General features: G+C 51.0%; 1 protein-coding gene across 2 annotated transcripts in view; it reads right to left on the reverse strand.

Annotated features, from left to right (window-relative positions):
* The window catches only part of CACNA1E (calcium voltage-gated channel subunit alpha1 E), a 410,647-nt gene that overhangs the window by 186,948 nt on the left and 209,265 nt on the right, over positions 1 to 14,434 (reverse strand). For both annotated transcript variants that reach the window (XM_036015954.1, XM_036015953.1), the window contains 3 exons: positions 4,964 to 5,067; positions 3,499 to 3,651; positions 2,134 to 2,315 (listed from right to left, as the gene is read on the reverse strand). In XM_036015954.1, coding sequence (XP_035871847.1) covers positions 2,134 to 2,315; positions 3,499 to 3,651; positions 4,964 to 5,067 — 439 coding nt within the window. The remainder of the gene's footprint in view (positions 1 to 2,133; positions 2,316 to 3,498; positions 3,652 to 4,963; positions 5,068 to 14,434) is intronic.

Here is a 14,434-nt window from a genome sequence, read left to right on the forward strand (position 1 = left end):
ATGGTCGACGGGCTGGCTGGGAGCCCCCGCACTGAGAGGCTTCAGGAGATCTGCAGCTCAACCTCTTCTCCTCCCTGCTTCCTCGGTGGCGCAAGCCCAGAGAAGACAGCAGGGTCCCTGTCCCTTTGTGTGACCACCATATATATGATAACTAGGGAGAGATGGGAATCTGAAGAGAGTACCATGAGAGCAGGATCCCGGAACTCTTTTTCTCCGTTTCCCTGATGCCTAGCACAGTGCTTGAGATACAGTAGATGCTCACTTAAACTATGTTGACTGAATGAACAAAGGAACTAATACAAGTGATGAGCGACTCTTCAGCTGTGCTCTGCCTGTCCCAGTGCCATCAGGGCCTTGGCTCTGGAGGACCGACAGACCATACCTGTATCTTCAAAGCAACCTTTTCCTTTCAGGCTTCCAATGCATTTATCACATCACTTAGGCGAGTCCACACATATAACTCCCTGGGAGTAAACACATTACTCCCAGAGCCCTGCGAATGACGCCTGCCACTGCAGGTCAGTGCTGGGACCGCCAGAGGCACCTGGCCAAGCTGAGTGATGCGGACTCGCGACATCCTGCACACTTCCAGCGAGGACTGACTGCCCTCCTCAATCTTGCCTTCCTGCCCTCCGCCCGGCCCCCTCACCACAACAGATGAGAATCCCAGAGGGTCCTCCAGGTTTTCCTAGGTCACACATGAGCCCTGGGCTTGCTGCTCCTGGGGACTTCTTCACGGCCCTCTAGGGCGCTAGAGGCCTAACAGCCTGTGGCTCTTCCCTGCAAGCGCCACCCTGCCTGCCTCCGCCCGAGGGGGGACGAATCCAGGTCAGGAACGGACATTTACGAAGCACCTGCTGATTCAGGCTTCACGCAAAGCCTGGCTCCTTGGGCATTACAACCTGGCTGAGTGTCTGCTAAGACACAACACTGCCTTTCCTTCCAGTACAGATTATGTCCAGAGCTCCTTCTACAGGGGCCTTTTTATAAGCCACACTGTGCCCCACCCAAAACGTTTTATGCAGATGGCATTAGGTTAAAAGAACAGAGAAGACACCTTGGGGAAAAGACCAGCGGTGGGACTGCGGGTAAGAGAAGTGATTGTTCCGAAGGTATCTGCCTGGGGTGGGCTGGCCGGATGCATAGGAGGGTAGAGACCTTGGTAAGCACTGACTTACAGAGCAGCCTGCCCAAATGGCTTTGCCCACCTGGGCTCCTTACACATCCAGTCACACCCCTCCTGACCCTGGCTTACTGCACCACGCCCTCGTCACTTGTGAAAACCAGACTCTGGGAGGCAGAAGAGACTTCAGCAGTCACCTGTCTGACTTCTGTCTCCCTGCAAGAAGCCCCTAACGTCCCTGACTGGCAGGGACAAACAATGTTGTCTTGGTGCCAACTCAGAACCCTGCAAACATGTCTTATCATATGAATCATGAGGGCCCTTGTAAAAAGCTCACCGACTCTGCAAAGCGACACAAAAGCAAACCCTGCATAGAAACGGGCCTGGGAATCTGAATTTCCAGGGGCTTCCCCAGTGAGTCTTACAATTCAACATCTTTCTTACGTGCCTATAATGCAGTAGTTCTTGACAGTGGCTGAATATTAGAACCAGCTAGGAAGCTTTAGGGGAAAAAAAATCAATGACAGGCCTTTACCTCTAGCTATTCCTACTTAATGTGTCTGGAGTGGAGCCCAGGAGGTGTAAATTTGTAAGGCTCCCAGCTGATTCTAGGGCGCAGCCAGGGCTGAGAACTACTGTACTATCTCCCCAGACCAGGGGTAAGCTCTTGGAAGACAGCAACCAAGAAGTATGTACCCCTTGGTACCCCTCACTGAATCCCACCACCACGTCAGACCCGTCACAGAGCACACACTGTAACTGCTGGGCTGGTCTGATTGCACTGGCTGTTCACCCATCCAACCTGGGGTATAATTTCCTGTATTGAGAAGCTGCGTACTTCCATTTAGCAAGAGGCCAGACAACGGAGGCTAAGATTTCCCATGGCTGAGTACACGCATGAGCATACTCGCACATCCCCAGCCCTCCCTTCCCCCACGCTGAGCAGCCCCAACGATGCCAGAAGCCACATTTCTGCCCTCCTACACCCGCTCCTCGCCAGCTCCACTCACATTGTACAGCACGGTGGTCCACCCTTCCATGGTGATGCACTGGAAGACAGTCAGCACGGCGAAGAGGATGTTATCGAACTGGGTGATCCCGTCGTTGGGGCCGATCCAGTCCCTGCATTCGTAGCCAGCAGGACAGCCCTGCACGCCACATGGGTGAGGGGGGTCGAATCCTTCCAGAATACCTGCACGCACATGCGGAGGGTGGGGGACAAACCACACGGTGCTCAGCACGAGCTGGAAATGACCCTGGAAGCCATGAGCGTGCAATCCTGTTTCCCACAGAAGGATGCGTCCTTCGTTGCCTCGGGCTCCCTCCCATCTCTGGCCTCGCTGCACCTCTCACCTCGCACATCGTGTGTTCCACTCGGTGTTTCCCAGCCTCCCCTGGAAGTGGAGCCGCTCCTCCACACGGCCCCAACTTCCCGCGGGCCACGGGCTCCACCCTCACCTGCGCACCAGACATTCACAGTACGGGGTCACACAGAAAGGTGTGAGGCGGAGGCAGCGTCCCGCGGATGTTCTAAACCTCACGCTGCAGCACAGACCCTGAGTTCTTTCTGCGTCTCTCGGGGACAACCATCAACTACCATCCCTTGGCTGAGTCTTAACTCTCTCTGTGTTTTCTGGTCTAAATTCATGGTCTTAAATAAAAGACAAAAGTGAAATACAAAACTCTAAGGTGAAAAGTGCCCTTCAAAGATCCTTTACATTAAAAAAAGAAAAGATGGTGCCTAATTTGGCTTCTGCAACCTCTCCCCCACCCCCTTTCCTCCCAGGACCCTCCACTCAATTTGCAAAGGGCAGATGAGACACGAAGCAGTGAGCTTCTGGGATCTGTGCACCGCCCAGTCTCCCCAGCACCCTGCCAGCCAAGCTCAGCGCTGCCTCAGTTCCTCCACACGGTGTGGGGGTCACAGCAGGGAGGGAGGAAGATTGTGAGAGGAACCGTGGAGGGAGAAACGTCTTCATGAACATGAAGGGACCAAGTCCTGACTCGGACTCCGAGGTCTCACGGGCCTGTGGGCCCAAGAGGCCACTGTACGAGGGTCTTCCCTCGGACAGCTGGTTTCTGACAGGCATTCTGCCAGCACTTCTACTGTGGGGCGGGGGAGCAGGAACCGAGACCTCTTGTTTGAAATCTGCCAAGTGCAACCCGAGGAGATTATCAGCTTTGCAATATCAGAGTCTCACGGGGGTTTCGGCTAGGCCGGGTGGGCCTCACAAGGCTGCTGACTCGGAAGTTTCCAGTCCTATTTCCAGGGCTGGGATAATGCACACCTTTCCAAGCCGTCTCTAAGGAGCGCCCGGAAAAGGCCCCGACCACCTCGGGGAGCAGCAGCAGAGGCCAGCAGCCGGCGAGCTCACCTGAATTGTTCGTGAAGCACGCGCGGTGCAGCTTCCCGCTGTAGAACTCCAGGCCGATGATGGCGAACATCAGGATGGCGAAGAAGAGCAGGAGGCCGATCTGCAGGAGGGGCACCATGGCCTTCATGATGGACTTCAGCACGATCTGCAGGCCTGGGAGGGAGCGGAGGGACACACGGAGCCCCAGTTAGCCCGTCTCACAGAGCGGGTGCCCCTTCCCCTCCCTCACGAGGAGGAGGGCGGGGACGCCACGGAGGGAAAAGACCCACGGGTCCTGAAATGACCACGACGGTTGGCAAAGCGACAGCAGGACAAGTCCACCCAGGCTGCCACCCCTGCTTCCCCGGGGGATCAGCCCCTTCCTGCTCCTCACCCCCGGCTCTCACAGGCCTGTGGCCCTTCCTTATCTGTTTCACCCGCGTGGTCCTCCCCGTTCCTCTTAGGGGCTAAACCTGTTCCAACGCGCCTGTCTCCTAAAGGGACTCGGTCCCAGCCCTGCCCGGCGCTGAGGCCTGTGAGAGCAAGGACAAGTTCGTCTTCCCCACCATCCTGTCTCAGGCCCGGCTCTTCCAGCCGCTGCTGTGAGAGAGGATTTAGTGCAGCCACTGTTCTCAAAACACCACATCCTCTGACCCAGAAGTTGTACTTCTAGGATTCTAGCCTAAGAAAGTAATCACAGATGTGAATAAGACTGAAGTAAAAACATGTTTGCCACAGCATTATTTTTAGTTGGAGGGGGAAAAAAAAAACTAGAAATAACCTAAATATCCAGCAACACAGCAGTGGCTAAATAAGTCATGACCTATATAATGTACTATGATACAGAGTATAAAATTATATTCCTGAAAAAAAATTTTTTTAAAAGATTTTATTTATGTTTAGATAGAGGGGAAAGGAAGGAGAAAGACAGGGGGAGGAACATCAGCGTGTGGTTGCCTCTCAAGTGCCCCCTACTGGGGACCTGGCCCACAGCCCAGGCATGTGCCCTGACTGGGACTTGAACCCGCAACCCTTTGGTTCACAGGCTGGCACTCAATCCACTGAACTATACCAGCCAAGGCTATTTCTGAAGAATTTATAATGTCAGAAAAACCGAACACTTACCGCAGGATCTAAAACTATATATACAGTATGATCACAATTATATTTTAAAATGTACAGGAAAGTACACTGAAATGTTAAAAGTTATTTCTGAATGGATACCGTCTCATGTTTTGTATTTTCCAAAGTTTCTATAAAGTTCTTTTATTATCTTTTAAATCTGAAAAAAAACCCCTGCTAGATTAAAAAATGAAATGTTCTGTCAGGTTGCTGCATCCACACTATTTACTCCCACTGCGGCTCACTCCCAGGAGGGCCTGTTTCTGTGTCTCCCCGATTCTCTGAGACCTGGACCTGGACCGGGCCAAGGATGTAACACGGCGGCTATTCCTGGCAGAGTGGGAAGAAGAAGGACGGTGCTCACTGGGTATCCCGGACACGAGCTTCAGGGGCCTCAGGACACGCACGGCCCGCAGGGTCCTCAGGTCCACGTGTGTGTTGAAGTGGGTTCCCGCCGTAGCCAGGATGCTGCAGATGGAGACACAAAGGGTCAAGGTTACCAGGGTCGGGCTTTCCCCCCGTCCCAAGTTGGGTTAAAGAAGCATCTGCCTGGAAAGCACGTGTGGCTGACACCAGTTGCAGGTGGACACATCTGAGCTGGGGCGAGTCAGCTGTGGTTCCAAGTGGAACTCAATGCAGCCACACGGACTTCGCTTTGCAAAGAAGAAAAATGGATCCTCATAGCAGAATCCCAGTTCCAAATCCTGAGCAAAACGCAAGGCCTCCAGCATCTGCCTCATTCCTGTTCCCTACACTCCACTCTGTTCCTTGCACACCTCCTTCCCCTCTTTCCAAACCACCAAAGCCCTCCCATTTAAAAAAACAGTTTATTTATTTATTTTTAGAGAAAGGAGGAGGGAGGGAGAAAGGGAGAGGAATGTTGATGTGAGAGAGAAACATCAACTGGTTGTCTCTCGCACGCACCCTGAGTGGGGACTGAACCCGTAACCCAGACATGTGCCCTGAGTGGGTATCGAACCAGTGACCTTTCTCTGTGCAGGACAATGCCCAACCAACTGAGCCACACCGGTCAGGGCGACCCCCCTCACATTTTTTATTAAAAAATGTTCTTAGGTGCCCGTCTCCTATCTCCTTCAGAGAACTTCTCTGGATTGACTGCAATACAGGAGGAACTCACCCTTCTCCACCTCGACCTTAGAATTTCTACCAGACAAATCAATCTCATGGATGCTTGTAATTAGGGAATCACCTTCCTGGTCCCCATACAGGATTTTTACAATTGTCCAAAATCACTGTGACCTGGATTTGGCTTCTTTGCTTCATTTTACCACCTTCCACAGCCATCTCCAGAAACACAACACACACAAAAAAACAAAAATCCACAACAATTCTATTAGATTGTGAACACCAGGTTCCTTGTGTTGAGGAGGTAATTTATGTCGTATAATCCCTTGACATTGCAGATACTTCGGAGAGACGGACACTTAAGTACTAGAGAAAGGCACAGAGAAAGGCCGAGAGTCAAAAGAACCAGGTGTAAGTCCCAACTCCTGCCCTTGAGGGCTGGGTGACTTGAGGCAGGCCGCTCGACTTCTGTGAGCCTCATGACCTCACCTGCAGAATGGAGCGGTGGGGGGACCAAGGCCCAGGTACAAAAATAAAATGACATAGCATTCAATATCAACAGTGATCTGTAAACGATAATATGCAAAATAGACATCACACCTAACACAAACATTAACAAAACTGTTTTAGCAAGTTTGTCTAATTTTAGTCTTCTCTGTGGGAAAGTTCCCCGTTCTCCCTCAGAACCACTGCAGGACAATTTCAGCCATCTGCAACTGTTGAGGAATGAGTCATTTGGAAAACTGATTATCTGTATAGTTAAAGGAGTGCCGAAAATACTTCATTGTTTTGGGGTAAAACCCCTCTGAAACATTTCAAGTACTGAAGCAGATACTTGAAGTGCCTTCGCTACTTGAAAGAGAACGTGAATGAAAGGCTCACGCCACGGGACTCCAGCAAGCCGACGAGAGTCGGCAGCCACAGAGCGCACAGACCCGGGACGTGGTCACCACGAACAGCGACTGTGAAACAGGGGAGCCGTCTGGCACCGAAGCAGACCCCTGTATGTGGCGGTACGGTTCCTGACATTGCAAGCACTCAAGAGCAGAGTGTGGAACTATCTGTTACAAAGTTAAGAGGATTCTTACTTGGGTTGAAGAACACGTTCAAGGACTAATAGTTCCTTGAACTTTACAGTTCTGCAGTTCTATGCCAATCCAATCTCAAAATAAGAACCAGAAACAAATCCCACTCTCCTACAGGAAGAATCTCAGGAACCAGACAAGCCGCCCAAGCTGCCCCACCGCTCCCACACCAAACCTCCATGCCCTCGTCTGAAAAGGAGGGACCTGGGAGCAGTCTGACACGGCCTTTGACTCCATCTTCCGGGGCCAAAGAGCGAAATGAGGGAGGGGAATGATATAATTCCTAATAAGTCAGAAAAAAAACTGAAGAGAAGAGAGATCAGCACCATCGTGGTCCTTACTGACAGGGAGATTCTCTGTTTCCTCATCTGTCTCCCCCACGAGACCTGGAACACCTCAAGTGGAGATTCTGCCTTCCTCACCTCTACGTCTCCCTCCCCAGCCCTCAGCCTGGCCAGTAAGAGGCTCTCGAGGGATCCCCGAGCGACCGAACTGCACTGATGATGGTAATAAATGTACAAAAATACCACAGAAATCCTAGAGCCCACGAGTGAAAAGAACAGGCAGCACAGGTGAGATGCCACCCAAACACACGTCTGTTTGATCATGCAGGAGTGGACTGAAATCTGTCCTCGAGCGTTTAGAGTCTAAGGAAGATGGTTCAATATAGTCCTGAGGCCGCTGCTCTCAAGCAGACCCACAGGAGGGAACCTGCTCATTTCCGCAGGAGAGTTAGGGAAGGAGAGAGGGCAGGAGGAACACTCAAAATGTAAAGGCTTGCCTCCTGGAGAAACCCAAGTACTGAAGTGTGTCCAGCTCCGGACAGCTCTGGGCCTCGGAGGCAGCAGGCCTGGGGCGGGAGGCAAGGGGGACGTGAACGGTAGTGGAGGTAGACAGACACGGCAATGACATCATTATCCCTCACCATGAGGAGTGCCACTACCGAGTTACACAGTCCTATGAGCACGGTAAACAGCGCGGCGACACGCACAGTGCTATCTGCCAGCATTTTCAAATACGCCGCCTCATGAAATCCTCATAAATGTCCTCTATTACTATTGCCTCCATTCATGGGAGAGGAGGCTGAGGCTCAGAAAAAAAAAAAAAAGAAACTGCTTACAAATAGCAAGGGCAGGAGTTAATGTCAGTTCTCTCGTGACACCAAAGCCAATCCCCACCACCCCCACCCCAGCTCTGCCATGATGCCACGCGATGTCCTCTCGGCGCCCAATGGCTCCCCCGTTCCTCGGTCCAGTGTGTTTCTAAAACAACACCAAGGCCACAGTGTTTGGCCCCCAAGGAAGCCATGAACTTGGTTCCCTTCATTCCAAGGCTGCACGCCATGACCTCCCAGAGACCGGCCACTAATCTACCCTCAAGACCAGCAGGGCGGGGGCTCCACACACGTCAGGTGACGACTGTAGCACTACCTACATATGCACCCTCGAGGGGACACACGCCGCACGAAACCAGGGTGAGGCCACCGAGGACACTCCAACTCTGAGTTAATAATAAAAGCCTGAGCTCTCTGCCCTCCCAAGAGTCACGTGCTTGTGCGCTCTTCAGGCTCCGAGGCTGCGTTTTCCGTTTCTTTTGTCACCGTGAGCACGGAGCCTGCTGGAGAGCTCTGCACACACGGGGGGGGGGGGGGGGGGGGTGCCTAATGACGACCTCACCCCCAAAGCCGAGGGCAGCTGGAGTTGAACAAGCAGGAACCTCTAACCAAGGCCAGCATGGGCGCGGTGCTCCCGCACTGTGAGTGTTCAGAAGCAGTTTCCTCACGGAGGGCCTGGCGCAGCCCCACCTCGGAGGTTCCTGCTCCCCGCTGTCAGCAGGTGAGAGGAGGAAGGAGGCCGACAGGATCCTGAGGGTGTGGGCGTGACCCTCACTGTAGTGACACGGCAGGGAGGACGACGAACGTGAGGCTCCAGACAATTGCAATCGAAGGGTCTCTCCCCAAGACGGTCTCCCACAGAATCCTTCCACCTGCCGTCCTTTTGACCTTGGGGTTCTGCCTCGGCCACCTTGTCCAGCCGGGCCTAGCAGTCCTCTCCTCCACAGGCACACCTCACTGGACGCTTCCGTGGCTAAAAAAATACCCCGAAGCACTGCACAAACATTACACTAAAATGACCCATTGTTTATCTGAAATTCAAATGGAACCTGACATCTGTGTTTTTATTCGCCAAACCTGGCAGCTCCGCTTCAGTGGTGAGCAGAAACGACCAGGTCAACGGCTTCCCTCCCGTGGTTACCCCATCCCTGAACATGGGGGTCCATTCTCTTTATTTTATTATATTTTTTAATTTTATTTTAATTGTTATTCACGTACAGTTTTCTGTCTTTTACTCCCATCCCAGCCTACCCCCCAGCCCTCCCCACCTCCCTCCCATTTCCACACACCCCCCTAGTTTTTGTCCATGTGTCCTTGATACTTGTTCCTGTAGACCCTTCCCCTTCTCCCCTGAAATTCCCTTCCCTGAATTAGTTACTATCAGCCTGTTCTCTCTTTCAGTGTCTTTGGTTGTATTATGCTTGTCTGTTTGTTTTGTTGATTAGGTTCCTGCTAAAGGTGAGATCATATGGTACTTGTCTTTTATCGCCTGGTTTATTTCACTTAGCATGATGCTCTCCAGTTCCATCCATGCTGTTGCAAAGGCCAGTGCTCTTCGGAGAAGAACCGCAGGCCGGGCTCCGCTGACATCAGGCCCAGGATTCCCTCCTGAGCTCCAGGACGACCGTGTGTCTCCGCCCCTGTGCATCCCACGGGACAGCCTCCTTGGCATTCAAAAGGCAAGTTGTTCCCATCTGTGGGAAAAGGATGATTAACACCAACAAAGAGTGTGAGGTGTTAACCGGCCCATGTTATGAGGAGACTGAGAGGAGGCAGAAGGGCATCTAATTTAAGTTGGATTTCCAGCAGAGTTGAGTCAGGTAAACACTTCCGTGGAACCTCCACGTAAGTGAGTGGCTGCGTCCACGTAACCGTGTCTGACACACGCCTGGTTCCTGCACGTCGTTCACAATCTCAGCTTCAGTGAGGCACCGAAGTCTATCGTGTCCTTCCTTTAGCCCACGTCTTAGATTCACTGCTTACTCTCCAGCTTCCTTCTTGCCTGCCCACCCCACCCTTGCCTTCTCTCCCCTGCCTAAGTAATATGATCCAGACTCCTGGAACCAGGGGACATTCTATCTACCTGTCCGTGGAAACGGTCTACAATCCAAAGAGACTTGAACTAGGATTCTGAGAAAGCATGTAAGCGCACACTCTCATTGGCTGGTTTCAAATACCAGCTCCATGTGTCACACGAGCTGTCTGGCCTCGTGCAAGGGACTCTCTGAGCTATAGTTTTTTAATGTGTAAAATGGAGACACTGCCTTCAGAAGAGGGTTAATGTAAGAAATGATTCTCAAATACTTTTTTAAAAGATTTTTTATTTATTTATAAACAAAGAGGAAGGGAAGGGGAAAGAGAGGGAGAGACACATAATGTGTGGCTGCCTCTCACACACCCCTTACTGGGGACCTGGCCCACAATCCAGGCATGTGCCCTGACTGGGAATCAAACCCTCAACCCTCTGGCTCACAGCCTGCCATTCAATCCACTAGCCACACCATCCAGGGCTAAATACTTTTTGACCATAGACTACAATAGGAAGTGTATTTCACACCACAAGCTAGAGTTCATATACATATATAATTACATAATGCTATATTTTAAAGATCTGTTTATTTTTTAATGCTGGCTGCAACCAACTAATGGGGTTCCATGACTCTCTAATGGCACTGACCCACAGTGTGAAAAACCCAGCTGTAGAGACCAGCCGGTACACTGGTGTCGTGCTCTCTCGAGAGACTCTGAAGGGAAGAAGTGCACCAGCCTGCACAGCTGCCTTAATAGCACCGTGCGACTTCCTTGTGCTTTCCCAGAATGATGGAACAGTTTGCCTTGGAAGGTTTTGCCCTTTTCCAAGAACTACAGACATATTCTGGGAGATAGCCTGAGCCGCCTGTGGTACCTGAAATAGTGACGGTGTCTTGTCCTCCTCTACAACAGGCTGTCTTAAAGGGATCACACACACCAAATCCACAGCCCTCAGGAGACAGCTGTTTCTGGTTGTGTGTGTGTGTGTGTGTGTGTGTGTGTGTACTAGGCTTGTGTCTAAGCTAGCTTATGGCCAAAGTGGAACATGGACTTTCTTCTAAGCCCACAAACAATAAGTAAAATATTTTCATGACTATGGCAAATTATCTTAGATTGGGTTGAAGTCAGTATTCGATAGGGTTTTAAAATTACCCATTTTTTCTCTCTTTTTTTGTCCCTCACCCAAGTAGTTTTTTTAATCCTCACCCAAGGATATACAAGCTGTTGATTTTAGAGGGAAAGGAAGGGAGGGAGGAAGAGAGAGAGAGAGAGAAAGAATGAAACATCGATGTGAGAGAGAAACATGGATTGGTTGCCTCCTGTACACGCCCTGACCAGAGATAAAACCCACAACCTAGGTATGTTTCCTGACTAAGATTCGAACCCACAACCTTTGGGTGTATGGGACGATGCTTCAAACAACTGAGCCACCTGGCCAAGGCATCCTGCCACTATATTTTCATTTGCATGCCCCCACCCCCACCTCTTCGGTAATCATCAATCAATCAATCAATCAATAAATGGGCCAGGAGGCCCTACTATTTCCCACAAGACTGGGAAGCGGGGTAGGTCAAGCTGTCCGTCTCCAATCAGGAAGATGTGCACCCTTGCCAGGAGGGAGTAAGTGGCTCTGTATAAAGGCAAGACAACCTTTTCTGGAATTTAAAATTGGGTTTCTATTTAAGTTTCCTGAGAATCTTAGTGCATATGAAGTGGTCTCAAAATATGCCTTTTGAGGAACCGAAAAAATCGTGGCCTAAAAATCCCCTTTCCTCTCCCACCAAAGGAGGTTCAGCGATCAGACCACGCCACACCAAGGGGTGGAGGTTGGAATGGCCTTCTGAGACCTGATCTTGGTTGCAGGTGTACTGTAGGATATCTGGCAGTACCCCTGGCCTCTACCCACTAGATGCCAGTAGGAACCCCTCCTCCAAACCCCCTCCCCAGGTTATGACAACAACAAATGTCTGTAGATATTGTCAAAGGTCCTCTGGGTGGCACCCCTAGTTGAGAACCACTATTGCAGGAGAGACTCCCATATAGTAAATCCTTCAAACTGAGCAACGGACTGATTAAACGCAATGCCCGTGTCTCACACCTAGTCCCTACCTGCTCTGGGAGAGATACACACAGCCCACTCAGGCAGAAATGAGGAGGTTGCCAGGATGACCCTCAGCCACGAGTCCCAGTTTTGAGGGACAGCCAGCAATAATGCAAATGCTTTTCTATCTTCTTTAAATATCATTTGAGGCTGCATGAAGCTTAACTCCAACATGTCTCCAAAGAAAGCCTTAATTCAAAAGAAAGGTTTCCCCAAATCATGTGAGATCGGGAACAGGAAACATACAGGGGAGAGTTTTGTTTGCTCAACCTCAGCGTAACGGGAATAAAAGTCGAGGTTCTACCAATGGTCCTGGGGTGTCTCTCTTGTTTTTCATGAGGAAAAGTCCCTGATTATCACTCAGGCGCAGCAAAGAGAAATGCCAACTGATGGGTGGAAAGTCTATCGCTGTCATTCAGGTCCAGGACTTGACAACGACGATGATGATGGTGATGACAATGAGAAGAACCTCATTGTTGTCTCAGGGTTTCCAGAGCCCTGTTCCATTAGAGAGAAGCCATTATCCCCTGTCGCAGAAGCTTGAGAATTCAAGCTCAGGGAGAGAAGCCGGCTGGCCCAAGGTCACTGAGAGAGTAAACGGTCAAGCTGAGACTCAAACCCAGAAATTTAGATTCCAAATTTGAAGCGCTCTCTGTAGCTAAAAAGATAATGGCTAATGGCTGGAAATAGGTCCCAAAGGCACATATAGCCGACAAATGCCTTCTCCGACACGGCCAGAGCCGCCTCTCTGCAGAGCGTTATGGTGGCTTGCGGTCGCAGCCTCATAAGAAGGTGACCGACACGGTGCTTCGGAGAGCTGGCCAGGACGGACAATTGCTGCAGAGGGAAATCCCACGTTGTAAGAACTCGCCAAGATAAATACGTGTTCTTTTGAGTTGTTTTGCAACTAGTGGTGAGGGATTTCTGTTAATCTACCACCCACACACTCTCTCTCCCCGGGCCTCCCTCAGGGCCAGGAACGAGCATTTGTGAGAAGGCGAGTCAGGGATGGAGCCCAGAGATGGAGGCCGGCACAGAACCAGCTCGTTGCCCACGCGGGGGCCAAGCTGCTAATTCAGGCCTCATGAGGAGGTGGCGCTGGTGAACTCCAGTATCGGATCAGAGACCGGCTGTAGGTCCGACACTACCCACGCGCAGTGGCCACCTAGGGCTTGTACTGCTGGGTTCTCCTCTTCCTCTGACCACCGTGCTCCACCCCCACCATCCTTTTCACAAGGCAGCGGTCTCCCGCGGCCAGGGAGCAGCTTCAGGGGCAGGCGAGTTGCTGATTGGACTGAGTTTGGTTGGCTGCTTCGGAAGCAGTGGAGGCCATGACACGGAGGGCTTCAGGAGCCGTCGCCTACCACGTTTGTCTCACACAGTAACGCCGGCTCCCATGAGAGAGAAGAAGGAGGCTGGCTGGCCGTGTGGAGGTGAGGACAATGAAAGAAGGAAGGAATTCTGCTGGAGCCAGCACCCTGATCCTGCAGTTCCTGAAGCCTGCTGACTTCCTGACATTCCCGCAACCTGGTGGTTCCGTGAGACATCCCTTCCTTGAAAAGCCCCTCTTTGCTGAAAGCAGTCCAAGTTCAGTTACAGTCACTCATCACAGTTCCCTCACCTATTCTGTCCAGACAATGCCATCTGGATAAGAAACCAAAGTGGCAATTCATACAACTGGCACGGCCAGACAAAAGTGAAATAAGATACATGAAAAACAACAAGCAGCTTAGAACCATGCCCCTGGCATGGAGCCAATATACCAATTAGAGAACGTGCAAGCTTTTTTTTTAATCCTTACCTGCAGACATTTTTTCATTGCTTTTAGATAGAGAAAAGAAGGGAGAGAGAGAAACATCAACGAGAGAGAGAAGCATTGATCATAGTGCCCAGGCCAGGTATCGTGCACACCTGGACTAGGGACTGAGCCTGTAACCTAGGGATGTGCCCTGACCAGGAATCAAACCTGCAACCTTTTGGTTATGGGACAATGCTAGAATCAACTGAGCCACACTGGCCAGGTAAGCTCTTTTCTTGATGTCACCTTAGCAAGTGGCTAAGACACTGGAACGTTGCTCTCTCTCTGTGGCTTCAGAAAGACTGAAAAATCGCATGCATGCAGGATCCTGGAGAGAGCCAGGACCCTCTTCTCAGAACACTGAATGCCAACGTGTGCAGGTTAACAGTGGACAAAGGGGTCGCTGAAGGGATGCTTCAAAGTAAGAGGGAGCAAACCCTAAAAATAAAACTCTGCCTTCTCATGGTGTGTTGGGATAGGAAGCTTTTGAAAAACAAATGTCTGGGAAATATCTGGCTGAAAGCATCTATTTGAGTTTATAAAACCTTCTCAAATCAATGCGTCTTTCAGACAAATCAGGGATCCATAAATTCTAGAAAAAGTAGATCTGTCCATTGTTC

This window comes from Phyllostomus discolor, chromosome 14, assembly GCF_004126475.2.
Source record: "Phyllostomus discolor isolate MPI-MPIP mPhyDis1 chromosome 14, mPhyDis1.pri.v3, whole genome shotgun sequence".
NCBI lineage: Eukaryota > Metazoa > Chordata > Mammalia > Chiroptera > Phyllostomidae > Phyllostomus > Phyllostomus discolor.